General features: G+C 59.4%; 2 protein-coding genes across 6 annotated transcripts; one reads left to right on the top strand and one right to left on the bottom strand.

Annotated features, from left to right (window-relative positions):
- The first annotated feature begins 1,966 nt into the window (after positions 1-1,966).
- Positions 1,967-23,334, top strand: SNED1 (sushi, nidogen and EGF like domains 1). Of its 5 annotated transcripts, none has more exons than XM_065673824.1 (33): positions 1,967-2,356; positions 4,918-5,205; positions 5,686-5,826; positions 6,533-6,695; positions 7,530-7,655; positions 7,801-7,914; positions 8,675-8,788; positions 8,956-9,069; positions 9,208-9,324; positions 9,829-9,954; positions 10,236-10,340; positions 10,798-10,911; positions 11,065-11,181; positions 11,648-11,764; positions 11,846-11,962; positions 12,175-12,288; positions 12,371-12,544; positions 12,731-12,844; positions 13,601-13,714; positions 14,111-14,224; positions 14,309-14,422; positions 15,021-15,317; positions 16,500-16,683; positions 16,773-16,885; positions 17,405-17,683; positions 18,064-18,208; positions 18,436-18,506; positions 19,268-19,354; positions 19,602-19,718; positions 20,183-20,270; positions 20,855-20,938; positions 21,170-21,207; positions 21,618-23,334. In XM_065673824.1, the coding sequence occupies exons 1-32, from the start codon at positions 2,147-2,149 to the stop codon at positions 21,204-21,206; spliced, it is 4,329 nt and encodes a 1,442-aa protein (XP_065529896.1). In that variant the 5' UTR covers positions 1,967-2,146; the 3' UTR covers position 21,207; positions 21,618-23,334. The 5 variants fall into 5 exon arrangements, with proteins under 5 accessions (XP_065529896.1, XP_065529891.1, XP_065529895.1 ...); XM_065673819.1 differs by having other exon boundaries at positions 2,058-2,356; positions 8,678-8,788; XM_065673823.1 differs by having other exon boundaries at positions 2,058-2,356; positions 15,255-15,317.
- Positions 23,335-23,371: 37 nt separating this feature from the next.
- MTERF4 (mitochondrial transcription termination factor 4) lies at positions 23,372-24,653 on the bottom strand. The gene is made up of 3 exons (XM_065673831.1): positions 24,268-24,653; positions 24,000-24,184; positions 23,372-23,914 (listed from the first exon to the last, which is right to left on the bottom strand). Exons 1-3 carry the CDS (start codon positions 24,569-24,571, stop codon positions 23,555-23,557), a joined length of 849 nt encoding a protein of 282 aa, XP_065529903.1. The 5' UTR covers positions 24,572-24,653; the 3' UTR covers positions 23,372-23,554.
- Positions 24,654-25,769: the final 1,116 nt, after the last annotated feature.

The following is a 25,769-nucleotide window of genomic DNA, read 5'->3' as shown; positions in this document are numbered from 1 at the left end:
TACCACCATGTCCCCATGTTCTTTGGGAGCTGGGCTTGCAGGGGGGCATGGCATGGCACGGCAGGGCTGGGAAAGCCTCCAGTTTTTTGGAAGCCTCCAGTTGCTCCCTAAAAGAGATGGGTCTCAGATGGGCTGTATGGAAGGGGTGGTGGTGCCCCCACTGTGTTCCCCGCTCCAGCATCCGCCGGGCCAGGGAAGGGGAGAGCAGCCTAATGCCTTCCAGAAGATCAGCTGTAAATGGCCAGGGAGGGTAATTCATATCAAACTCATAAAGCCTTTATTAGTGTCTCAGGGGAGAAATCCGGATGTGGCCGTTTATTTATTTTGGATTTAGCTTTTCTTTTTTTTCCCCCTCTTTTTTTTTTCCTCTTAACATTTTCTTCCAGGAGATTTTTAAAGGGACAGGGACACCTCGCTATGTTTAGCAGCGGGGCTTGACTGCCAGCACGATGGAGCCGGCTGAGGTGCCTCTGGCATCTCAAAGGGTTGGGCAGATCTTAGAGTCTGGCTTTAAGGACCACTCCAGGAGGGAGCACATCCTGGTGCTGTGGGGGACCAGAAGTGCAGAGCTGCCCCGTGGGTGTTTCAAAGCCCTGCAGCTTTGCCCTGGGTGCTGCATCCCTGACGACTGCAAGGTGCCCCCTGTGCCCAGGCCCACTCTTGGCCTCCCACCCCCATGCTTCAGTTCCCCTGCTGTACAGAGAGGTGATGATCCCGGCAGCCAGCAGCACCGCGAAAGGATTTTGGAAGCTCCCTCACACCAGTGGCAGAGCTGGTCCCCTTGGTGAGGCAAACGTTCCATGCCAGTGTCCACGGCTGGTCCTAGCCCAGCCCCACTGCTTTGCTGCTTTTTACTCTTTACATAATTTGTTCCTTGGGTCCTTTTCAATTTGTACCTTGCAATTGTTACAGAAGAGGATATTTATACAGCAGGGGTGTGGAATAACACGGAAAACCTCTGGAGCCAGGGAATGGATTCTGACACCATCCCAGCAACCAGGGGCAGGCGACAGCTTTCTGCGGTTTTCCCAGAACCTCATATAGCGCTGAATGATGGAGTTCTCCCCCGTATTCCCCGCTCCCTGGCTGTACCTGCGCACCCTGGTTGCTCCTGCTGCGGGATGGGCTGTTTGGGCACCAGGAGGTGGGAGGGGAAGCGGATGGGGCACTGAGCATCCCCCTTTCCCCTCTGGACTCGATTCCTCAGCCCAACACCTGCCCAGCAGTAGCACCCATGATTAACTATGAATTAATGATCAAACCCAGTGATGCTTTTCATTGGGGTCTCCCAGGGGGCAGCCCCACAGTTTTGTGGGAACTCTGGCTTGATAAAACCATTTGCTGGTGATAGATGTGGGGTGGGTGTGTTGTTTCTTTATTTTTCTCCAGTGGAAACAAAGAGGCCCTTGAGCCTGGAGCGTAACTTAAAACATGGCATTCCTGAAAAGAATTTCCTGATAATATTTTTAGCACCTGAAAAAAAAAAAAAAAAAAAAAGGGAAAAAAGAAGGAAAAAAGAAGAAAGCATACAACGCTTTTTTTTCCCCTCTTCCACATTTTCCCCCTTCCAGCTCCTGTTTTAAGGAAGCAGAGGGGACCCGCTGCTCAGCTGCTGCCGGGGGACGTGGATCCTCGGAGGGGGGTTCTGCACCCGGCGTGTCCATCCCCACTGCTCCTCTTGTAGGGCATGGGGCTGCCGGGGGTCCCTCCGCCGGCGGCCTGGGAGGAGGGAGCGCGACGGGGGTCCCCGCGTGGGGTCCCCGCTCCGCCGCAGCTCCGCGCCGAGGGACCGCAGCCCCTCGTGGGGACCCCCCCGTCACATTTGCATAACCCGCCCCCTGCCACCGCCCTCCCGGCGCGCAGAGCACCCATTGGCTGCCCGCCCCGGGATATGCAAATCAACCCCCTTCGTGGGGCGGGGCTGGAGGGGTGAAGGCGCCCGGCGCGGCAGCGGCGCTCGGAGCTGCAGCGGCCGAGCGCTCCCGAGCCGCCGGCTCCGCGCCCCAGCCCCGCAGCGCTGCGCTCCGGGCAGCGGCCGCCGGCAGCTGCGAGCCCCGTTTCCGCGGACGGACGCGCTCCTCCTGCCCCGCCATGCCGCGGTGGCCGGTGCCGGCGTGAGCAGGCGAGCGGCGGGTCCCCGGCGGCCATGCGGGGCCTGGCGGGCTGGGCCGTGCTGGTGGCCCTGGGCGAGTGGCTGCTGCTGCGGGCGGGCGGCGTGGTGCCGCTGGCGGACTTCTACCCCTTCGGGCCCGCCGAGGGCGACGCCGCCACAAGGAAGCAGGACGACGGCGGCTCCGAATTACGGCCCCTCTCTGTCCCCTTCCCCTTTTTCGGGGCGGGGCACACCGGCCTCTACGTGAGTACCGAGGAGTCCTCCCAGGGGCCTCCTATTTCCTCCTCTTATTTCCTTTTATTTCCTCACTGTCCCACTCGGGTGGATCCGAGTGCATCTGAGTTTCCATGGCTGGGTGGTCCCCGTTTAACTTGGAGCATCAGAGGAATAACAGTGTACTGAGAGCAGGGGAGATCCTGTGGGACAAGAGCCAGTGTGCCGTGGCCCTCGCTGGGAGGAGGTGATGGCAAGGCTCCCAGTGCGATGCAGAATATACAGCTGCCCTTTGAGTTGTACTGCAGCGGGGCTTGGCTGGCCACTCGGCACATCCTGCTCCCTTTCCTCTCCTCCCTGTGCCCACTGGGTCGGACACGCTGCTTGGAGCTCTGCCACCTCGAGGAGACAGTGGCCAGAGAGGTCAAGTCACGCCTGGCCCATCATGTCCCCTGCAGCTGTGGCCATCGGCTCCAGGTTGACCCTGGAGCCTTTTGGTCAGCACTGGCTCTGAGCGCCTGCCTTGTGTCATGGAGTGGGGTCTGTGCTCCCCGTGTCAGCTCCCACCTGGAGCAGTGAATCCGCGGGTGTCCTGGTCCCTTCTCTTCTTCATGGTTTGCTCTGGGCTGACCGATAGTCCTGACCCAGCTGGCTGAGGAGGGGCTGAGCATCACCTTGGACGTGCGCTCATGTACTGTCCCACTGTCTCGGCTAAGCACCGGAGGCCCTTGGTCCTTGCCGGCAGTGGTTTGGGGTTTTTTCCACTAATAAAGGCATTAGCCCTGCCATTGGGTGGGAGGGACCTGGGCTTGGGGCTTGAGCCACGGTGGAAGGGAAGAAGAGGTTGGAAGAAACCAGGGGAAGTGATGGCTGTCCCATACAGGGTCTAAGCACTGCTCTGGGACTTGGAGGGGCTGCAGGGCTCAGAGGGCAGTGTGTCCACCTCCCCGGAACAAATACCCCCTGGCTCTGCAGGGCCAGCTCACTGGGCATGGGGTCTGTGTGACAGGGCTGTTCCTCCCTAAGGGGCTTCTGTGCTGGGGGAACTGGCCTGGTACTGTGCTCACCTGGAAACCTCTGTTCTTAAGGGCTGCCTCCAACCATCCCCTCCTCCTTTGCAAAAACCAGCAACAACAACAACAAAAAAAAAGCCCTTCTTGGCTCCAGCTCTCTCCCATCTTGCTTTAATCAGGGGAAGAATGTTCCTCCGCGGACACCGTGGGGTTACGGAGGCTTTGGGAAACAGGAATCCTCTTCCCCTTAGTCACAGCAAGGACTGCCCCGTGTTCACACAGAGGGGCTGGGGACCTTCCCAGGGCCTGCAGGATGCCATCCCAGCCTGCCCCTGCCAGGTGGCATGCTGGCTTCCGCATGGCTCCTGGCAGGACACTGGCTCCCAAGTCCTTGTCAACATGTGAGCGTGACACTGCTGCCTGCTGCATGCCAGGGCTGCTCTCTCTGCTCAAGGGCTTCTTGCCTGCTCCGTGACTTCCCCTCCTCGCCTTCGCACCCTGCCGCCCAGGGGATTGCTGGGTTGGTGTTGCTGGAGCCGGTATTACATGCTGGGGGGCTCAGCTGGGGGCCTGAGCTCCTGTCTGTGCTGCTGTCGCTTGCCGGCAGCACCCTGGGCACGGAAGAGGAGCGGCTGGAAGCTCCTGGCCCCGCTGTGGTTGCCACTGCTGGCAAGGTCTCCTCAGGGGAATTTGGAGCCTGAGGACAAGAGTGTTTTCCTTTGATCCTTGCTCCCTCCCTGCCTGCTCAGGCAACAATGCAGGCAGGAGTTTTCCCTCCCCTTCCTTGCTCCTGCTGTATCCCCAAGCCAGAGGGTAGCACTTTAGGCAGCTGCATTCACTGTCTCCAGCTTCCTTCCCTGGGCTGAGGGCTGCCCCTGCCATGCATCTCTAGGCTAGGCATCCTAGGACCCTAATTATCCCCGTTAATTACTGCTGGGAAGGGCTTGGAGCTCCAAGTAGCTTGCCTTGGGGTGTCTGGTATCTCCTGCTTTAGCAACAGCAGCCTGCACTGGGGGCTTTTCATGGGATGCACTTGGTCATCTGGGGACTATGACCCCGTTAGCTCACCCAGTGCCACACATGCCAGCAGATGGATTACTGGCTGGCAAGGCTTTCCCCTATCCCAGGCCGGTGACTTCCTGGCCAGGAGGGTGGCAACAATGCTGAACCAAAGACTGCAGGCCCACAGGCTGCGTGTCAGCCCTTAGAGAGCAGGCGAGGCAGCCCCAGGTCCCCACCACGAGTGCTGCCGTGAGCTGGCCGAGCTCGCTGGGCACTGTTTGTTTAAAGCGCTGGGGCCGCTGCAGTTTTCTCAGCTGTTTCCCCCTTCCCCTGGCCTGGGCGCAGTGGAGAACAGGGCTGGTTTGTTCGGGTGGCTGCCTCCCCGTAGCCACACTCCAGCAAGCGGGGGGCCGTGGGCGCCGGGGCACAACTCTGCTTCCAAGGGCAGGAAGGGGAAGCTCTCCAATATTTGTGGAAAGGGGGGTGGGAAGAAAGGTGAAATGGAAAGTGCCTTTAATACATTCCGCTGGCAGGAATCAACCATGGCCACCCGTTTCTTTCCTTCCCTCTCCCCAGGTGAACAATAACGGGATCATCTCATTCCTGAAGGAGGTCTCCCAGTTCACGCCGGTGGCCTTTCCCATCTCCAAGGACCGGCGTGTGGTTGCTGCTTTCTGGGCAGACGTGGACAACCGGCGGGCAGGCGATGTGTACTACCGGGAGAGCACAGAGCAGCCCATCCTGGAGAGAGCGAGCAGGGACATCGCACAGTATTTCCCCGAGTTCCCAGGGTTTTCCGCGCAGTGGGTCTTCATCGCCACCTGGTACCGAGTGACCTTCTTCGGGGGCAACTCATTTTCACCGGTGGGTAGCTGGGGCAAAGGAACCATGAGTTTAGGGGTAGAGTTTCTTTAAAAGGAGAATCCCAACAGAGCTTTGATGCTTTCCGTGGCAGCGGTGCTCCTGTCAGCAGGGCTAAGCCCATCCCCAGAAGCTCCCTTGCAACGCTTTGCCATAATGGAGCAGTGCTAGGCTGGCAAAACCAAACCTTCCTTTCTGTGTTGCCTGAAGGCTGCCAATCGCCAGCATCCCCCATTTTGAGTACGAGGAGCTGGTCGCAGACAGGGTTTGGTGCCTTTCTTCCAGAGGCCTGGTAACCACATTTCCCTTTTCCTGCTGGCTGGGGTGCTGGGCGACCAACCCAACTACCCTTTCTAGCAGAGGAGGACTGAGGCTCAGAGAAACACCCCTTTACTAAATGCTTTTTCCATCATCTCATTATCTTCTCACTGGTTTGCCTGCTTCACTCCCGCCTGCTCACTGCTCTTCCCTTCCGTCCTGCAGGTAAACACTTTCCAGATTGTCCTCATCACAGATGGCAAGCTCTCCTTCACCATCTTCAACTATGAGTCCATCACCTGGACCACGGGTATGCACGCCAGCAGTGGGGGGGACTTTGCCGGGCTCGGCGGCATTGCAGCACAGGTAAGTGGCAAACGTGGTCCCAGGGTGCCCAGGTAGCACATCTGCCCCAAGAGCTTGCGGCTCCTGGTTTGGGTTTTTTGGACGTGGATAGCCTCCCCTGGCATTTTTTCTTTTCTTTAAGTTGTTGAATATCCGTGTGTGCTCAGGCTTCCAAAGCTGAGACCATACAGGGGGCTTTGTAATCCTGAAACCACAGGTCTTTGCCTTGGCTGCTGCCTTGTAGTCCCTTTTCCTTCCTAACCGCAGCCTTTAAGAGCAGCTGCCACCGCCAGCACAGCTTTCACTTGTATTTATATTTCATCCTTGTGTTCGTTGTTGTGTTTAAGGAGAAAAAAAACCAATCCCCCACCCGCAAAAACCCCAGTACCCATTCGGACGTGTGAATTTACTGGCAGTTGATCCGTGCTTGGCTCCCTGCCTGCCAGCCTGCAGCAGGCAGGATGCTGCAGGTGGAGAGGAAGTGGATGGGTTTTGAATCCCAGGGGTGGGTCTGAGTGGGCAGCATGGCTGCTTTGCCCCATCGTGTTGGCCGTCATCCTGGCACATGGACAGGGCTGAGTGCTGGCTGGTGCTGTGTGGAAGGGGTCAGCCGGTCCGAGCAGTGCTGCTGGCAGTGTTGAGTGGCAGGCAAACAAGCCTTTGTGCTCCAGCTGCCTTCCCCTCTGCGCTAGTGATATCTCTTTACCCTCTGCCCTTGTCCTCCCAGGCAGGTTTTAACGCCGGTGATGGAAAGCGCTACTTCAACATCCCTGGATCCCGCACTGATGACATCGCTGACGTGGAGATGACGACAAATGTGGGTATCCCCGGGCGCTGGGTGTTCAGAATCGATGATGCCCAGGTGCAAGTGGGGGGCTGCAGCAATACAAGTAAGAGGACAGCAGTTAGGTTTATTTAACTCCCAACCCAACCCCACACTGTTCTCCAGCCCTGTCTTTTCCCTGCCTCAAACCCCCACCTCTATGGGGTAGAGGAGGCAGCTCAAAGTACTTGGGGAGGGAGGGGAGGCAGCCATGGGGGGGACCCTCCTCAGCACCTGCCATGGCTGGGGATGGCACCCATGGGTGCCCCGGGACTGGGAAGGGGCTGGGAGAGCAAATGGGGAGGGGAGGAAGACTTTTGAGATGAAAAGAGCTTGTGGGGAGTGATAAGGGAGGCTGGGAAGAAGGTGACAACACACAGCGCAACGCCACCAGCCTGCTGCAGGCAGAGGAGGGCATGAGGGGCCGGCACCCTTGAGGGATGCATGCCTCCATGAGTCTCAGGAGGCTGGGAAAGCTGGGGCACAAGGGCTGGGCCATGCTCCCCACCCCAGGGGGCCTGACACATCCCCTTTCCCACACTTGCTCTGTGTGTGTCTCGCGTGTTAGTGGGTTTGCTATAGATGGGCTCTCCCATACCCTTTTCCCTCTGCCCTGGGTGATAAGAAAGGGCATGTCCACGTGCCTCCAGCCTGAGGGGCTGACCCTGTGCAGCCTTTTCCCCTCCCATGGGAGGAATTAAAACTGCCCACTGTGTCCCAGGGGAGCCCGTGAGGAGTGAACCCTACCCTGCTGTGAGGCAGGCAGCCCCCGTGGGCTCCCTGAGCGCTCCGGGGAGCCGGGTGGGTGCAGGGACAGCCCCTGGTGCTGGTGTGGCTGGAAGGCGGCGGGTGAGCTGTGCCGACATGCAGGCTGACGCGGGGCCACCACCTGTCCCCACAGCCTCTGTCTGCCTCACACTGCGGCCCTGCCTGAATGGGGGGAAGTGTATTGAGGACTGCATCACAGGGAACCCCTCCTACACCTGCTCCTGCCTGGCTGGCTTTACCGGGAAGAGGTGCCATGTCGGTGAGTGCGGGTCCTGATCGAGCTCCCGGCGCTTTGCTGCAGGAAGCAGGATTCATTCCTGGTGTCACTGCTGGGTGCTGGCAGTCTCTGTGTTCCTGTTCTGTCCCTGCTCTGAACTCCTGCCCCATGTGGGACTGTGTTTCAGATGTGGACGAGTGTCTCTCCAACCCATGTCAGAACGGAGCCACGTGCCTCAACGGTGCTGGCAACTTCAGCTGCATGTGCCCACTGGGCTTCAGAGGTGCCAACTGTGAGACCGGTGAGCACGGGGCCACCAGCGCGGCAGAGCTGGCTCTTTGCTGTGCTTGAAGAGCTAAGACCAGGCTTGGGGAGCGCGGCTGCTCTTCGGACTGGGGTTCCTGCAGCAGCGTGCAACAGCCAGCTTGGATTTCAGCATGCTGCAGGCAAAGGAACCTTTGCTCTGGCCACAAGCCCTTCCTGCCCCTGGCAGTGCACACTGCTGAGGGCCCAGCTGAGTGCTGCCACCAGCACCTCTCCCTGCCGCCCGCCGCTCCTTCAGTGAGGAAAGCTGGCAGTTAGTGTTAAACAGAAGTCTTGGAGGCCCTGCTTTTGCAGGCGATGCTGCGGTCCTGAGCCCCCTGAAGCCAGTGGGGACTCTCCCGGTCCCTGACGGGGCTGTGGGGCTGGTTTCTCCTGCTGCTGGCCTCCATCCCCCAGTGGAAATGCTGCCAAAATGTTTGGCTCCCAGCAAGCCTCTGCACTGGTGGAGAAGGCGAGCAGGGAGTTGACTTTCGAGGAAGGGCGGGAGGAATTCCCAGCCCGGCATGCTGGCATCCAAGAGGTGCAGGGGGATGGAGGGGCTGAGCTGCCCAAGGAAGGTTTTGGGAAGAGCCGGGGCTGGGACATGACCACTCTCTCCTGCCAGAGGGTGCATTGGTGGCTCCAAGCTACACCCTCTGCCCAGCCCCAGCATCGCTGTGTGTGCAGAGGCGTGTGCCAGTCCTGTGCCTGGGTTGATCCCCCCTCTTTTCTTTTCTTTTCTTGGTGTTCCCCTTCAGAAGAGCTGCCATGTGAGAGCAAAGTGTGCCACAACGGCGGGACGTGCCAGGCAGTGAATGGGACAGCAGTGTGCTCGTGCCAGCCGGGGTACACAGGGGCAGACTGCCAGACAGGTCCGTGGCATGGGGAGGAAATGGGGGCACCTCACGCCTTAGCAAACTGCTTTCCCACCATACTTCAGCCCCAGCTGGAGTTTTGGAAGGGGAGTGCTCAGGATGGGAGGCAGTGGGTGAACCGGCTGTACCTGCACCTAACCGCCCCTCTTGACCTCTCCTTGCAGAGCTGAACGAGTGTGAGTCCAGCCCATGCCTGAATGGTGGGCACTGTGTCGACCTGGTCGATAACTACACCTGTATGTGTCTGGAGCCCTTTGTGGGACAGCGCTGCGAGACAGGTGCCTGCTCCTGCACCCTGCACCACAGGATGACCCGTGCCAGGGACTGTGTCCCCAGTGCTCAGCTGGGCCATCACGGCCCTTTTCCCAGGGCTGGGCTCTGCTCATCGCTTGCTCACTTGCTTTCCCCCTGCCCAGACTCATCTGTCTGTGAGGACCGGAGCTGCCGAAACCGGCAGACATGCAACTACATCCGCCCGGGCCGCTACATCTGCACGTGCTCCCCGGGTTATTATGGCAACAACTGCCAGTACGGTGAGCAGAGGCGCAGCTTGCCCAGCCTGCCATGGGAGCTGTTTCTTGGGGAGCTGGGTGGGAAGGGCAAATTGCTGAAAAGGGGCTGCATCAGCCATAGGCACTGCCGAAAGCTGGCAGGCAGCATGTGACTTACAGAATGGAAAGATTTCTTCACTGAAAGGGTGAACAGGCTGCCCAGGGAAGTGGTGGAATCACTGTCCCTGGAAGCATTCAAAAACATGCAGAAGAGGCCCTTAATGACGAGGTTTAGTGGCGGACTTGGCAGTCCTGGGGTAAAGGTTGGACTTGATGATCTTAAAGGTCTTTTCCATCCTAGCTGATTCTATGATTCCGTGTGTGCAGGGGTTGTGGTGATGCAGGGGAGGGAACTCCTTCCAGCAGTGCTGCTCAGCTGTGGTGGGGTCTTCGGCATGGACCAGTTCAGACCTGGCTCCTCTGGGGCAGAGCGTGTTCCAGCCCCGCGCTGGGATGGCTCTAGCTCAGCCTCCCTCTTCCCTGCAGGCGGGCCCCGCATGCCTGGCGCCTGCCTCTCCCAACCCTGCCAGAATGCGGGCAGCTGCCTGGAGACGGAGCAGGGCTACTTCTGTGAGTGCCGGGAGGGCTACACTGGACAGGACTGTCGAGACAGTGAGTATGAGGGGGAGTCTCTCCAGTGGGGTTTGGCATCTCTAGGGGAGCCCTCACATTCCTAAGAGGGAGAAGCAGCAGCCCCTGAGAACCTGTTTGGTGCTCCTGGACTGAACAGTGGGTCCGTCCCACTGAAGGAGGCTGTGCCTGGGTGTCTGGGGGGGTTCGTAGTTGCCACCCACCTGAGCTTCCCCCATGGATGGCATCCAGCAAGGCTGCTTGGCTGTCGCAGCCCCACAAGGGAGAGGGGTCCTGGGAAGCTCCCATCTTCTCTCTTGCAGAGCTCTCAGAGGGCTGCGAGTGTCGCAATGGAGGCAGTTGTCTAGAGGGGAATGTCACCATCTGCCAGTGCCTGCCTGGGTTTTTTGGTCTCCTCTGTGAATTCGGTAGGTGAAGGCTTCTCACTTGCTACGTTTGCTCCCTCTCCAGGATGCTTGAGCCAGGCAGGCTGTTGTCAAACAAGGAGCAACTCTGCCCATGCCTGAGCCTAGCATGGTGCCAGGGGTATGCCCTGAATTTGAGCCTAGAAACATTGTCCCTGGTGAGGAGGCAACACTTCCATCTCCAACACTCCCCTTTGAGTTGTGCCTCTCCCAGCCCTTTGTCCCAGCTGGCTTTCCTGGGCGGGATGGGAACCACAGCCTTAGTGCGCTCCTGCTCTGAATCTCACTGGGCATCCAGGCTGGCCCGTGCTGTTTGCATGGTCTGTGGAGGGGTACAGAGGGTCCCTCCCATCTCTTCAGACCTGGCAAAATTAGGAGACCCCCCCCATTTCTGGCCAGGCAGCCAGCTGGGTGTCCTGCCACCAGCTGACGGAAGCTGGTGCTGTCCGTGTGCTTGCAGAAGTCACCACCACCCCGTGCAACATGAACACGCAGTGTCCGGATGGTGGGTACTGCATGGAGTATGGTGGGAGCTACCTCTGCGTCTGCCACACTGACTACGGCACCAACCACAGTGAGTCTCCTCTGTGGGGACGTGGAACCAGCCCTGGGAAGGGACACAGATGGGGCCGGGGAACGTGAGCAGGGAATACTGTCATCAGCTGGGGAGCAGCCCTCATACTGCTGGTCCTACATCCTCATTGATGCCCTGTGTTTGGCTTTGCAGCAATGCCATCCCCCTGTGACTCGGAGCCCTGCCTGAATGGGGGGTCCTGCGAGGTTCATGATGACTCGTACACCTGCGAGTGCCCTCGAGGCTTCCTTGGCAAGCACTGTGAGAAAGGTACCTGCATGGAACTCTCTGCTGGCCCCAGGATCTGGCAGGGGGTGGGAGAAGAGTGGCTGCTTGCTGAGCTGCAGCTGGAAGTGTATCCCACCCCACACGTGGAGGGAAGATTGCATGTCTGCTTTCATGGCCTGACAGTCACAGCAGCTGATCCGGTTTTGTTTCCTGCACAACACCATCATGCTGGAGGTGTTTTTGCATGCTTGAGCTTTGGGCCTCAGGAGGAGCTGCCAGTGTCCTGGCATCACATGTCTGTGGCCTCCTTAGGTCCTGGCACAGAATCATAGCATGGTTAGGGTAGGAAAGGACCTTAAGATCATCTAGTTCCGCACGGGGTTATTCTGCGGTGCTGGGGAGGCCTGGGTGCACTCGGTGTTCCTGCAGCGAGGGGTTTGGTGGGAAGCAGTGGCCTTCAGGATGTGGGCAGCAGTGGGTGACCCCTTGCTCTTGGTGTTCTCTGCAGCCAAGCCACGGCTCTGCAGCACGGGACCCTGTCGCAACGGGGGCACCTGCAGGGAGGCAGATGGCGAGTACCACTGCTCCTGCCCCTACCGCTTCACCGGGAAGCACTGTGAGATCGGTACGGCCTCCTGCCCCCCGCCCGGGACGTGAGGCAGTTGTCCCGCTCACTGCTCAGCTCCCACCTGCCCTCTGCCCCCAGGTAAGCCGGACCCCTGTGCCTCGGGGCCCTGCCAGAACGGGGGCACCTGCTTCCACTACATTGGCAAGTACAAGTGCGACTGTCCCCCAGGCTACGCTGGCCGGCACTGCGAGATTGGTAGGTGTGAGCAGGGTGTGCCAGTGCCGGGGGATGCCTGGGGAGGTGGTGGCAGAAACAAGCAAGCCTCACTGCTTGCTCTGAATACCCTTCCCTGTAATTTGAAGCACTTTGGATCTCCCTTGTACCCTGCTGGGGGGGGGGGAAGGGAGGGGGCTCTTGTTTCTGGGCTCTACCAGCCCCACAGCAGTCACTCTTTGTTCTTCTTCTAGTGCCCTCCCCGTGCTTCCTTAGCCCCTGTGAGAACGGTGCTACCTGTGAGGACCTTGGCGAGGGCTATGCTTGCACGTGCCCCATGGGCTATATAGGGAAGCACTGCCAGACTGGTAAGGGCTCTGTGCTGCCCCTGCCAGTCGGGGGCTCGGGGTGCCTCTCCAGGTCCAGCTCAACACCCCCATCTCTCCCCAGTGGTTGACTGTGGCATTCCCAGTGAGGTGAAGCACGCCCAGGTGTCTTTCAACTCCACCAAGGTGGGCTCTGTGGCTGAATACCGGTGTGAGCTGGGCTACACCCTCAGCCAGCACAACCACCCTCGCGTCTGCCACTCACCGGGTGTCTGGAGTGACCCCCCTGAATGCAATGGTGAGGAGAGCTGGGGAGCAGCTGAGCGCTGGGGCACTGTCCCAGTGGGCTGTGGCCATGACTTGGTGGCTCCAGGGCATGTACTCTGGTCCTCCCCTGTCTGTGTCTGCAGACAGATCCCCCCGGGGACCCCTCCTCAGTGCTCATGTCCCTTACCTTGTCTCTCCCCTGCACAAATACCTGCAGAGATCAATGAGTGCCAGTCCCAGCCCTGTCTGAATGGTGGTCAGTGCAAGGACCGCATTGCTGAGTTCCTGTGCTTGTGTGAGCCAGGTTACACCGGCCAGCGTTGTGAGTCAGGTAAGAGACCATGCCAGGTACACTCCAGGGCTGCTGCATGCTGCTCCCAGCCAGCTGGAGGAGCAGGCAGGGCTGTGAGGGCACATTTACTACTTGTGTCTCCCCTACTAATGGATTCTGCATGGGCATCCCCATCACTGATAGGGCACTGACTTACCTTTATGCGTGTTAAGCCCATGCAGAGAAGCCCCAGATCTTGGGATCTGGGTGGGAAGTGTCCCTGTGGCTTTAAAGCTATTGGCCGGGGTGGGACGGGGTGGGGGGAAGAAGCAGCTTGAAGTCATGCTGTGCTCCTGTGTATGCACATGGTCATGGTCGCATGTGGACACTGGCTGAAGGAGATAACAGATAGTGAAAGGTCTGGTGGGACTCTACGGCAGGCAGCTCTAGCCCTGCTTAGGAGAGGATGGTAGTGGGAAGAGGTGGGATGCCTGCTGGGGATCAGAGGAGGGCACATGCTGCAGGCACCTTATGGGACCTCTTGGCCCAGCCCCAGGCTGCCAGCCGTACCGGGTGTCCCTGAGGACATGTCCCCATGCCCTGCTCCCACTGCAGCCCCCGTACAGGGGCAGACATGGGGTAGTGGGCTCCTGATGGCTCCGGGAGCAGGGCTGTTCTTGTCTGGTGGGCTTGGGGTAGCAAGTGATGTGGGGAGGGTCTGCACCCTGCAGGGCAGGCGCTGCCTCTCCAGGTCTCCTCGTCCCCTGCTGCTGGCCCTGTCTTTGTGCTGAGCTGGTGCCTTTCTTCACTCCCTAGATACTGATGAATGCCAGTCAGAGCCCTGCAAGAATGGTGGGACCTGCCAGGACCTCCCTGCATCCTTCACTTGCTACTGTCCCGAGGGCTTTGTGGGGACCCAGTGTGAGACAGGTAGGGACTTGCACTTCTAGTGGGAGGCTGGGCTGTGGGCACTGGGACACAGTCAGGACCTGTACTGGTTGCCATCTTGGGCACCCTGTCCCCAAGCCATTACACTAGGCGCTCGCTGCCTATTGTGCCTCCTTGCCTGTGGTTGCAGGGGCAGAGCTGAAACTGCTCTGGTGGGGAAGGAGCAAAGGACAAGATGTCTGCTGGTGACGGATCCCCTTTTGAAGGCATCCACCCCTGCCAGGGAACGTGGCCACCATGGCACTTGGGTGGGATTCTGCATCCAAAGTGGCTGTGCTGAGCCCCGCACGTCCATCCTGCTGTCCCCTGGGAGGCCATTGCCTGGCTGCTGCCATGCTGGGGCCCCCCTGCTCACCACCATCCTTCTCCCATCTCCAGAAGTGGATGCCTGTGAGTCAGGCCCTTGCCAGAATGGAGGGGAGTGTGAGAGCTACAGGGGCTCCTACCTCTGCGTGTGCCCGGAGGGTTTCTTTGGCTACCACTGCGAGACAGGTGAGGTGGGAATGAGCAGCTCGGTGCAGGGCGGCCGATGGCCGGCTGCCCACCGCTAACGCCACCGCCGTGGTACCTCCGCAGCCAGCGACCCGTGCTTCTCCAGTCCCTGCGGGAGCAGAGGCTACTGCCTGCCCGGCAACGGCACGCACAGCTGCACCTGCAAAGTCAGCTACACAGGCAAGAGCTGCGAGAAAGGTAAAGGCCCTCAGCAGCGGCACCAGGACGTGCGCGGGGCTCGACACCGGCCCGGCAGTGGCCGCTGCCCGTGCGGGGCTCGACGCCATCGGGGACCAGCCGCTCTCCTTGAGGCGGGCAGGGCTGCGGCTGTGCCTCTGTGGGGGGCAGCCCAGGCCGCGCCGGTGCCACGGGAGGGCGCTGAGCCGCTGCTGCGGACACCGGGCTTGGCGTGAGGACGCCGGGGACAGGTTTGCCCGGCCTCCTGCAGCAGTGGCGATCCCGCAGCAGGGGCGGCTGAGGGGTTCGAGGGAGGCCTCTCGCTGCCGGTACCAGCCTCCCGGCGCCCCGCGCCCCGTCTCGCCGGTGCCATCGGCCTGGCAGGCGGTGGCAAGCGCCGTGCCGCCGTGTCGCAGTGGCTGGGAGCGCTCCTGGCGCTGCTCCTGCGCCCGCTGAGCAGGCGGCAGCTGGTGCCTGCAGGGCCCCTGCCGGGTGTGCCAAGGGAGAGAGCAAGGGCCCCATGCTCCATCGCTGCTGCTCCTGCCTCTTGCTGCTGGGGTCTGTTCTCTAAAGATTCATGGCGTTACCTCTCCCCTTTGCTTTTGCCCACACCCTGAAGAATTGCTGCCACCAACCTCATTAAAGGTGGAAAGGGTGGAGGACACTGGTGTGTTGATTTCTTGGCACCCACCTGAGGACGCAGCTGCCAGGCAACTCATTGACGGCTACGCCGTGACGTACGTATCCCTCGACGGCTCTTACCGCAGGACAGATTTTGTGGACCGAAGTCGTTCTGCCCACCAATTGCGGGCACTAGCCTCCGGCAGAGCCTACAATATTTCTGTCTTTTCAGTCAAACGCAACGTGAACAACAAGAATGATATCAGCAGGCCCGTCATGCTCACCACACGCACTAGTGAGTAGTGTCCCCAGGGGGATCAGGTCGTGACCACGCGTAGCTCCCGCAGGCGCCGGGGCTTGTGCTGCCTCCTCCGTGCCACCGGCTCCAGCCGCAGCCCGGGCCTGTATGGAACCCCGCTGGGTTTGGTGGTGCAGATCCTAAAATGCAGACATGGGGGGGCCTTTGGAAAGCACTTGGGCACAGAGAGTTGATGTTCCCTTTGCTATGAGGAAAAGGGGACTGAACCCCCTGTGGCTCACTGGGCTTCTGCCCAGGGGCTGGTAAGGGAGCCAGCAGTGGGGACTGCTTCTGCATCCTGTTCACCAAGGCCAGGCTGTGCCTGCTGCACTGGTTACTCCTTGTCACCAGCCCCAGAGTAGTGTGGGTCCCCAGTGCTGCTTGATTGAACTGGAGAAGCCCCCATACCAGCCAGGCAGTGGGGCTGGGTGATCTCTGCTTACAGTGAGCCCTGCAGGAGAGTCTCCCACCCCACCATGCTGCCTGGCTCAGTGTGAGGATGTGCCAAGAAGGCAGGGGCTGGCAGGGACGTGTGCTCAAGGGCAGAGGAAAGGGCGCACAGTGATGCCTCTATGAGGGCACAGGCAGGCAGAGCAGCTGCAGTTCTCTTTCTAGGGCAGGCAGATGTAGAAATCCAGTGCAAACTGAGGATGGAAGGGATTAGACTTAGAAACGCTGCCCTCTAATGAGAGGGGGATGGTGGAGAGAAAGCCCATGGGCCACATCCCCTGAAGTGGGTTGAGACTGAGTGAAGCCCAGGGCAGAAGGCAGGCATGACACTGGGCATGGCAGGAGCCTGCACCCCTGGCCACAACACCTTGGGAGGCTTCAAGCCAAGGTCAGATGCCAGGGCAGTGAGAACTGGGCTTAGTATGTGGCTGGGCCTTACGATGGGCTTAGGACCAAGCTGAGGGACTGCAGCCCCATTGGAGCTGAGGGGTAGTGCTGGGGCCAGAGGACAGCCCCAGGGGTGCAGTGGATGGCATGAGGCCTTGCAGGCAGGCAGATACCTGCCCGCAGTGGTGAGGATGGGAAAGCATCAGTCCAGCTGCGCTGCTCCTGCTGGGAAGTCAACCCAGAGGGACAGGCAGGACTCCCCTTGCAGGGGTGTGGGGAAGAGATGGGGAGACCCACAATGAGTAGTGGCTGACCTCAGCCCTCTCCGCTTGCTCCGGCCAGGACCACGTCCGGTGGAAGGCTTTGAGATCATGAATGTGACAGCCAGCGCCATCACGGTGCAATGGGCTCTCCACCGGCTCAAGCACTCCACTGTCAGTAGGGTGCGTGTCTCCATCCGCCAACCGGGGGACCTGGCAGACCGCACCGTGGAGCTGAACAGCAGCGTGGCCAAGTACACCTTCCTGTGAGTGGGGCAGCAGGCAGACGCTGGGCCAGCTGGCCCTCCCAGCCTGCCCAGCTTACCCCTGCCCACCCTGCCTTCCTCCTCCACAGGGACCTGCAGCCAGGAGAGAAGTACATTGTCCATGTCACAACACTGAGCGGCCTGGGGACAGAAGACCACCTCTCGGAGAGTCTGGCCACGGCTCCCTTCCACGTATGGACAAGTGAGTGGGGTTATCATTGCCACCCCCTGCAGTTGCAGGGGCCCTGAGACTTGGCAGGGGCAGGGCAGCTGCAGCTTGTGGCCAGCAGGAAAGCTGCAGGGAGGGGAAGGTGCAAAAGCCATCGGCGTGTCTGGCGAGCACAGCGGGCAGGAGCTGTGCAGGCAGCCTTGGGGAGCGGCAGGAAGGGCTGCGGCTTGTCCTCCCCTGCCAGATGGTTTTCCTTGCCCAGGACCAGCATGAGCTCAGCCCCGTACGAAGTCTGCACAGGCCCAAATTGCTCCCCTGCGTATGGCAGCTGGAGGGCGGTGAGGGCCAGACCAGGTGCCAGGGTGCAGTGAGGCTCTGTGCACTTTGGCAGGGACCCAGCACTGAATGTCTCCTGCTGGTGTGTTGCATGGCTGGAGCCGGGCTGAGGGCTGGCCAGGGCGTGCTTACAGGGTGGCACATGAGCAAGTAGGGCAGTCACAGTCAAGTATGTGAGTGCTGACCTTTTTTCTTCCCTGCTGCTGCTTGCCCCAGGGCCTCTTCCCCCCCAAAACCTCACTGCCTCCCGTGTCACCACTACATCCGTGTCCATGGCATGGGAGCAGCCACCTGCCGGCGCCGTCGAGGGGTATATCATCAATGTCACCACCGCTCAGAGTGTGAAGAGCCGCTACGTGCCCAACGGGAAGCTTGTTTCCTATACGGTGCGAGACCTGCTCCCTGGGCAGCGGTACCGCCTGTCTGTCACGGCTGTGCAGAACACAGAGCAAGGCCAAGTGCACAGTGAGCCCATCTACCTCTACGTCACCACATGTGAGTGCCCAGCTCACCAAGGCTGCAGCAAGGCTCACTCTGCTGCAGCAAGAGGCAGTGTGTTAACAACACAGTGGGGCAGGGGCTTGGAGGCTAGTTGATCAAGAGTTCTATGCTCATGGGGACTTGCCGCCCCAGAATTGGGTGCTTGCAGGAGGCTCTGGGAACAGGAGGTGGGGGTTGCAGGATGCTGCCTCTGTTAGGGGAGGGCAGATGCTTCACTGGGAATGGCACTCACAGCCCAGCCTTGTGGAGGGTGTACATGTATCCCCAGGCAGCTCTAAACAGCATCCTGGGGACAAGGGGACTGGCTGGGAGCTGGGCTGCCATGCAGACTCATGGCTTGCCTCCCACTGTGAGTCTAACCCTTTGGTCTGCAGTGCAGAGGGATGGGGCTCCGGAGAGACGGTGGAGCCAAGCTGGACACCCCCGGGTCCTGCGCAACAGGCTGCCTCCAGCTTTTCTGCCTGAGCTCCGCTTGCTAGCAGATCACAACGCAGCTGAGGAGCCTTCACCAGCCCCCAGGTAGGAACTGCTCCAGCACTCCTGGCCCTTCCACCTGTGGCTGGCCCTTTCTCCCAGCTCCTGTGTCTGGATGCACATATGATCAAGTCAGTCATGCTTCTGCTGTGAGCAGGTCCCCTGCGCTGCCCAGGACTCACACTGAACCCTGCATCCAGCCCTAGACTGAGGGATGGTTATGGATTGGGGGACCCGCAGGGCCCCTCAGCTTCATGGCTCTTCTGTCCCAGGTTCACCGAGCTGGTAGATGGCAGAGGGAGGATCAGTGCCAGGTTTGGCAAATCCATCAGCATGAAGACACGTAAGTGCTCTGCTACCTTTCTGCTCACCCTCACCCCCTTCATCCCGTGTCATCTCCTGTGCCTGTCCCCAGGACAGGGTGGCAGCTGGGCAGGCTGCTGTAGGGATGGTGAAGCCACAAAGGAAGGCAGACACCTGCCCTGCTTGCTAGAGTCCTGCCCAGGGAGAGGGGTGACTCAGAGCCAGTCAGGAAGCCTAGAGAGGGACCTTCACTGATGCTGGCTGTGGTAAAGGCTGCCTCTCCCCTGCCAGCAGCAGGAGTAGCCCAGGCAGTGACCTTGCTGCCCTCCAGCACAGGCCCTGCCTGCCCAGCATCCTGAGACCCCACTGCCAAACACAGCCTCACACTCAAGGAGGGTGCCTGGGCAAGAAGCCCCTCACTAGCCCAGGACGAGCCCCCCATTTGGCACCCCTCGAACACCAGGGATCCAAACGCCATCCCCAAGATCTCCTGCCAGGCCTGACAACCCCACGCAATGGGGTAGGAAAAGGGTCTGGCACACCTGACAACAGCCCTGGGCTTGCCACGTGTCTCTGCTCTGCTCCTGCCTCCCCAGGGGAGGCACAGTCCTCTGTGCCCCATAGCCCTCCAGGAAGGGGGAGATGGTCACCCTAATTCTAGGGATGCCAGCTGGGAAGGGCTAAACCACTGCTTCAGGCCTGACCAGCCCCTGATGCTGTGGACAAGCTGGATCCCATTGGAGGGGCTGCCTTTGGGTCTGGCTCTGACTGGAGGTGACACTGGACCCTCTTGTTGCCCAGAGCCAGATGCTCCAGTGAAACTGGAGAACATGGAAGCATCCAGCCACAGCAGCCTGGCACTGCAGCTGCAGGAGAACAAGAGCAAGAGTAAGTCTTGGGGGGAGACACATATGCAGCAGGGCCTGGTTCAGGCCTTGTAGACAGGGAGAGCACTTGGTACCAGCCTGTCTCCATGTTGCTGCCCTACCAGGAGGCACACAAGGGGCACAGTGTGGGTCCCTGCCAACTGCCCCATCCCTGTTTACCTGCTTACAGCTCTCCTAGGGAGCACCCTGGCACGCCAGTGGGGTGGGCAGGGCTGTGCCATGGGGTCTGAGAACTGTGTGTTTTGCAGGTGAGGGGCAGAACTGCTCCATGAACCCCTGCAGGAACGGAGGCACCTGCACCAGAGATGTCAAGTCCTACCACTGCAGCTGCCGCCCGGGGTTCAAGGGCCGGCTCTGCGAGCTGGGTGAGTGCTGCATTGCTGCTGGGGGCCGAGCTCCCTCTTGCACGGGATGGAGTGTGCCCAGCCTGGAGCTGTCCTGGCCACAGGTCTCCCGGGGCACAGGTCACTGAGCAGCACCCAGCTCCTCTCAGCCAAGGGTGCTCCCACCGTGCCCAGACTGCTAGAGAGGGAGGGCTGTGCTCTGCTCTTGTCAGTTTGGGCAGATCAAGGAGCGCAGGTCTGCTCCCTGCTCCTGACCAAGGCCTCCACCTCCACCATCCAGCCTCGCAACCCAGGCCCCTGCCCATGTAGTCATCTGGGCACTGCAAAGCTGGGGGCTCTGCTTCTCCTGGTGGGCCAGCTCTGTTGGGCCCAGCCCTCCAGGACAGCAAAGGAGCAGCCAGAGGGATTTCCCTTGCCATAGGGCACAGGCAGGCAGGGCCAGAGATGGGCTTGTTGGTAGCTCCCCTCTCCTATTCTCCAAGCAGCCTGCAAGAAGGTGCCACACTCGTGCACACAGCTGTACTCGGAAACCAAGTCATTCCCTGTGTGGGAAGGAGGTACCTGCCACTACCTGTGAGTACTGCCTGCGTGTTGTGCTCCCCCCTTCCCTTGTGCTCAGAGCCGGGGATGTGTCCCTGCAGCTTGGCTCTGGGGAAGGGAGCGCAAGCGCGAGGCCGTCTCAGACCCCAGCTGGCAGCTGCCCCCTCCCCAGTGCAGGCTGAACAACTTTGTGTGCCCTCAAGTCCCTGGTGCTGCCCTGCCAGTCATGTTTCAGGGCAGGGTATTGCTGAAATGACAGCCCCCATAGCAGTGTTATCCACCTATGTGTCACTGAAGTTGTATTTGGTGTGTGTGTGCTCCCCCTGCCTGCTGCCTGCCAGCCCAGTTCCTGGGTGCCTTTCCATCTGTAAGCAGAGGGCTGGGCCAGCCCTGCTGCAATACCAAGGTGTGAGGGGGGGGTGCATCTGCTTTGAGTCCCCCACACCACCAGTCTTCCTGTGATGGAAGCACAAGGGCCTTGTGTGTGGGGTCAGTCAGTTCTGGCTACCGTAGCCTGGAAGGAAATGGGGGAGATCCCCAGATTACCCCCCTTGTACTCATAGAAGCAGATCTGTCCCTGTTATTCCCTCTAACTTGCCTCTCCGCTCTGCGTGTAGGTACAGGAGAGTCTACAAGGTACGCCAGTATGTCTGCTACAAGGAGAGCTGCAAGAGCATGGGTTCCGAGACAACAACCAGCAGGTACAGCTAGCAGCAGTACACTAAGCACTGTCCTTCCTGTGGCCCAGGACAGGGCGATGCAGTCAGACTGTCACTGAGCATGTGTGGGAGTGCTCGGGCTCAGCCTGGACTGGGAGAAGCACCTCATGCAGAAGAGGGTGCAGGGAGCACACAGCCATGGCTCAGGCACCAGCTCTGCATTGCCTTCCCTGCAAGCGATGGCTGACAGTGCTCTCCTCTCTTCTCTTTCAGAAAACCAAGCACCAGTCACACACTGAGAAAGTCCTAAAGTAAGTACCTGCTCTAGGCCCTCCTTAGCCATGGGCAAAGAGGGGCAGATCCTGCATATCCCACACAGGGAGCTGGGGAGGACAGGGGTGGAGGCTAGAGCACAGTCCAGGCTCACACTGCCATGCTGAGGGGGTGTGAGGGCTCTCCAGCTCCTGCGTTGGTTTGGCTTGGGCATGCAGCTGAGGGCTCCCGGATGTGGTGGGGTGGAAAGGCAGAAGGCAATGCCCTGCTTCCCTGTGGCTCTACAGCCCCATGAACAATAGATTCCTGCACGGAAAGAGCCTGGGCACTGGAGGGTGCAGATACCCATCTCCCAATCAGAGATGGGTACATAAGAGTGGGAAGAGGCAGCTGCAGGGCTTTTGGGGGACTCTACACACCCACTTTTTCTCCTCCTGCTCCTTCACAGGATTCAAACAAGTAGAAGCTTCATCTTTCCACTCTAAAGGGTTTTCTTTGTAACACCAGGAAGATCAGATGTGCTCACTGGGTTGAACGCAGCAGGGGAACCTTCCTGTCTGGCATCAGCCTCTCCCTCTTCTCCAGCCAGTTAGGGATATGCAGCCAGATCGGCACACTGAGCAGCACTCCCTTCCCTCCGCTGGACCAGCACTGCCTTCGCTCTGGCTTGCCTTACTCTAGCTGTCTCTGCCCCACAAGCAGCCGAGTGCTGGTGTCCTGCAGCAGCTCGCTGACTGCCCCCGAGCTGACCAGCCTTACTTTGTCCCCCCCCCGCCAGCTGCTCTGCACAAAGGCTTCCAGCTCTGCTTAGGCATCAGTGGAGCTAAGCCCTGCTCCCTGCCAATAGCATCTGCACCAACCTGTTTTTGTAATCCAAAGTTATAAATTACCCATAACCCCTAAATAAAACAGTTTAATGCAGACCAGAAAGCTGTAGCTATCACCTGAAATGTGAGCCCACAGCAATCTGGTTGGAGGAGACTTTCCCAGTGTAGACAAGCTAGAAATGGGGAGCAGCTCCTCTTAGCAGTGAGGGGAGCACAGGCACTGGAGTCGCATCCCCATCTCCTCTGCTCTAGCGGGGGAAATTGAGGCAGCTTCTCCTGCCTGCCTTTTTCCTTTGCTTTGTAAACAATCCCTGGTTTAACCAGCTTTCCAGCTTAGAAAGCAGTAGAGCACCTAGAATGAATTCTAAGTGTTCTATACAGCAGAGTTTGTCAGCCGAGTCATAACACTACGCTATGTGCCTCTAAGCCAGTGCAGGGCACAGTACAGGCTCGGGGCCAAAGCGGTCTCCCCCTGCCACCCCCCTGACCTGCTCACAGCATTTCTGTTCCCCACAGAGGAGCAGACCAGCACGCAGCACTGCCCCACCAGCTGCGGCAGGGCAGGCAAGGAAAAAGCGTAGCTTAGAAACATTCCTAGTTTTTGTTTGTACGACAACACTAGTTAAACATAGATTTGTGTATTACCATACACAGTGTATATTATAAATTAATACATACCAGAGATATATCGTAGTTATGGTATAGAGTGTTATTTCCCCAGCAGCGTTCTGCAAGCATTGCAGGGCGCTTTGTTCTTCAGCCACACATGTCAAGCTGCAGCCCAGAAGCTGCTCTCAGAGCAGAACAGGCCCAGGACTTTCAGTGCTCCTGGCACCATCCTCTCCTCGCAGTAGCAGCTGCTCAGGCATTGGGAAGCAACAAGGACACTGTAAAGCCACAACCAGAAGGGCCAGGTGATGTGCCCTGCAACGTGAGCACTGCAATCTTGCTTCCCCTGGGCATGAAAAGAAGCCAGCCCTTGCCAGGAAGAGCAGGGTAAGGGGAAAGCCACAACAGCCTCTGCTATCCGCAAGGGAGGGGAAGTTCTGGGGCCATGGTCAGAAAGTGTATACACCCCGATCTTGTCAGCCATGAAACCAACACCAACACGGACTGCAGCAATGGCAGTGGCCCTGCCATGGGATAGTCCCATGATCTGCTCCTGCAGTGACAGGCAGCGTGGTGCCGCTGTAAGCCGGCACAGCAGCCTGCCACTTCCTGCCCCACCACCAACGCGCTATGTACTGCAGCCGGAAAATTTTAACCTAGCCTTGGAAATAAATTAGTTATTTTGGTTTGATTTTCTTTTCCAAATAAAAACACTTTATGGAAACTGGATTTTTTAAAGTAGTTGGTCAATGAGGAGGAACGAGAGTTATTGTTGCATTCTTATACATGGGATTTATTGCAGCCCCTCAGTGGGGCTCCAACAAATGGAGCCCTGCAGCCACCAAGGCATGTGCCTGTGTGGGGTGGGGGCCCTGAGCACCCACAAGTGCAGTGGGTCCTGGGCGTTCACTAGCATAGGAGAGCATGGGCATCTTGGAGCCTCACCTTCTCACTCCCAGGCTGGTTTACTTCCTTCACTGTCAAAGTCTTCATCTTCCTCTGTGTACAGAGCATCCCTGTTCTCTTCTTCTTCTTCCTCCTCTTCCTCCTCTCGAGCCAGCAGTTTCTTGAAGACCTCAAACTCCTCTGGAGTGGAGCGGGCCAGGTTGGCCAGGAAGTCTTTCTCTGAGAGCTGAATGATGTCCTTCAGTTTTGGGTTATTAGTTTGGGTCTGGCCTTTGCATGGGGTCTGGTAGAGCCCCCGGCGCTCCAGGAAGATGTGCCGGTTCCTGAGCTCAGCAAAGGGCATCCGGAAAAGGCGGGCCTTCACCATCTCCTTCTGCTGGACTCCCATCCTGAAGTACACGTACTGCGGGCGGGACAGGGTGGCTCATGCTCTCCCGGCCCTGGTACCCACCACGCAGGAGACGCGTCCCCCGTGGCCGCCCCCTCACCTGGAAGTGGTGGTGGAGCTGGTGCGGCTCCTCCAGCAGCACGTTGGGACAGGTCCACAGCACCTCCCGGAGTTGCTCCGCTGTGAAGAGGCACCGCTCCCGCAGCAGCCGCACCGCCGCCGCCATCCTCTTCCGGGACAAGGTGAAGAGGTCGGGGCAGCGGATCAAGGCCCGCTGCAGCTGACCTGCGAGCACAAGCGTGAGCGGTACGGGAGGTGCCGCTTCCCGGTTACCGCCATCCCCGCGTCCCCCCGCTGCTCTGCCCTACCTCCGTCGAGCCCCAGGCGCCGAAGCTTTCCGGCGCGCTCCTGCAGCCGCTCCGTCGGCATCCGCAGAAGCTCCGGCCTCCGCTCCAGCAGGCCGAGGGTGGCTTCGGCGTTGAGCCCCAGCAGCAGCAGCTGAGCCACCGCCGCCTCCCGGTGCTGCGGGCTGAGCCGGGACTCTACACCCAAGAGCCGCTGGGCCTGCTCCTGGCTGAAGCCCATGGCCCGCAGCCCCGCCGCCTCCCCGCAGGCGCGGCGGGGGCACAGCCCCACAGCTTGCACGCAGCCGCGCAACAGCCGCCCTGCCATGCCCGGCACAGCGCGGCCGCCCGGGCAGGGGCGGCGGAGGCTCCGCCCCAGCCGCGGGGGAACGGAGTAGCTCCTCTCCCCTTGCGAGCAGCGTTGGAGGCCGGGACGGGAAGGAGGCGGTGCTGGCGTGACCCTTCTTCCCCAGGAGAAAGCGCAACTGCTCCTAACCGGCCTCTTCCCGAGCCACAGGGGCGAGCTGCCCCTCAGCAAAGCAGTCGCGGTAACCCACGGGGAGAGCGCAGAGCGGCAGTGGCAAAACAGCGCAGGGAGCCTGTAACGGAACAAGGAGCAGCCTGATGGACGCCACCCTCGAAAACTCAGCCCAGTTGGAAAGCAAGGTCTTCCCAAAGTCGATCCCCGTGCAGTGGTGATTTCTGCCACGGGAACGAGGCAATAGGGAACTGTCCCCCAGTCAGGGCAGAGGGGAAGAGGTCCAAGCCCTGGAGCCAGGATGCAGCCTTCCCTCAGTGCCACAGTTAAGCTGCAGAATACATTTTTTACCATGAAGTTACAATGCAGTAGGATGGTTTGGGTTGGAATGGACCTTGAAGCTCACCCAGTTCCAACACCCTGCCGTGGGCAGGGACACCTTCCACTAGACCAGGTTGCTCCAAGCCCCATCCAATCTGGCCTTGAACACTGCCAGGGATGGGGCCACCACAGCTGCTCTGGGCAGCCTGTGCCAGGGCCTCACCACTCTCATAGGGAAGAATTTTTTTCCTAATGCCTAATATAAATGTGCTCAGATGGAGGTAAGAGTCAAAAGCTGGATTCCAAGAGCTAACCTTTAATATTTTAGCTGGCTTTAAGAGCCTTGATTTTCCAGCCAAGTCCTCTTGCTTCTCCACTGAGATTATGTCTGACACCAGCAGCAGGCATGAGAACTGCTGCATTTCCCATCACTTACTTTCAGGAAGTCTGAGTCTGGTTGAGCTGCACACTGAAACGATCTCATCTCAATATTGTGAATTGGTTCAAGTTCTTTGTAATCTGTTCTTTTATTTCCAGTATCTTTGTCTCATCAAAATCAAGGACTATTTTTCTGGATGTAGGGAGGACTGACAAAAAAAAAAAGGGGGGGGGGGAAGGGACACCTCCCATAAAATCATAGAATAGTTAGGGTTGGAAAGGACCTCAAGATCATCTTGTTCCAACCCCCCTGCCATGGGCAGGGACACCTCACACTAAACCATCCCAC

This window comes from Lathamus discolor, chromosome 3, assembly GCF_037157495.1.
Source record: "Lathamus discolor isolate bLatDis1 chromosome 3, bLatDis1.hap1, whole genome shotgun sequence".
Classification (NCBI taxonomy): Eukaryota; Metazoa; Chordata; class Aves; order Psittaciformes; family Psittacidae; genus Lathamus; species Lathamus discolor.
The sequence above is the reverse complement of the archived record's forward strand: the minus strand, read 5'-3'. Positions and strand labels throughout refer to the sequence as shown.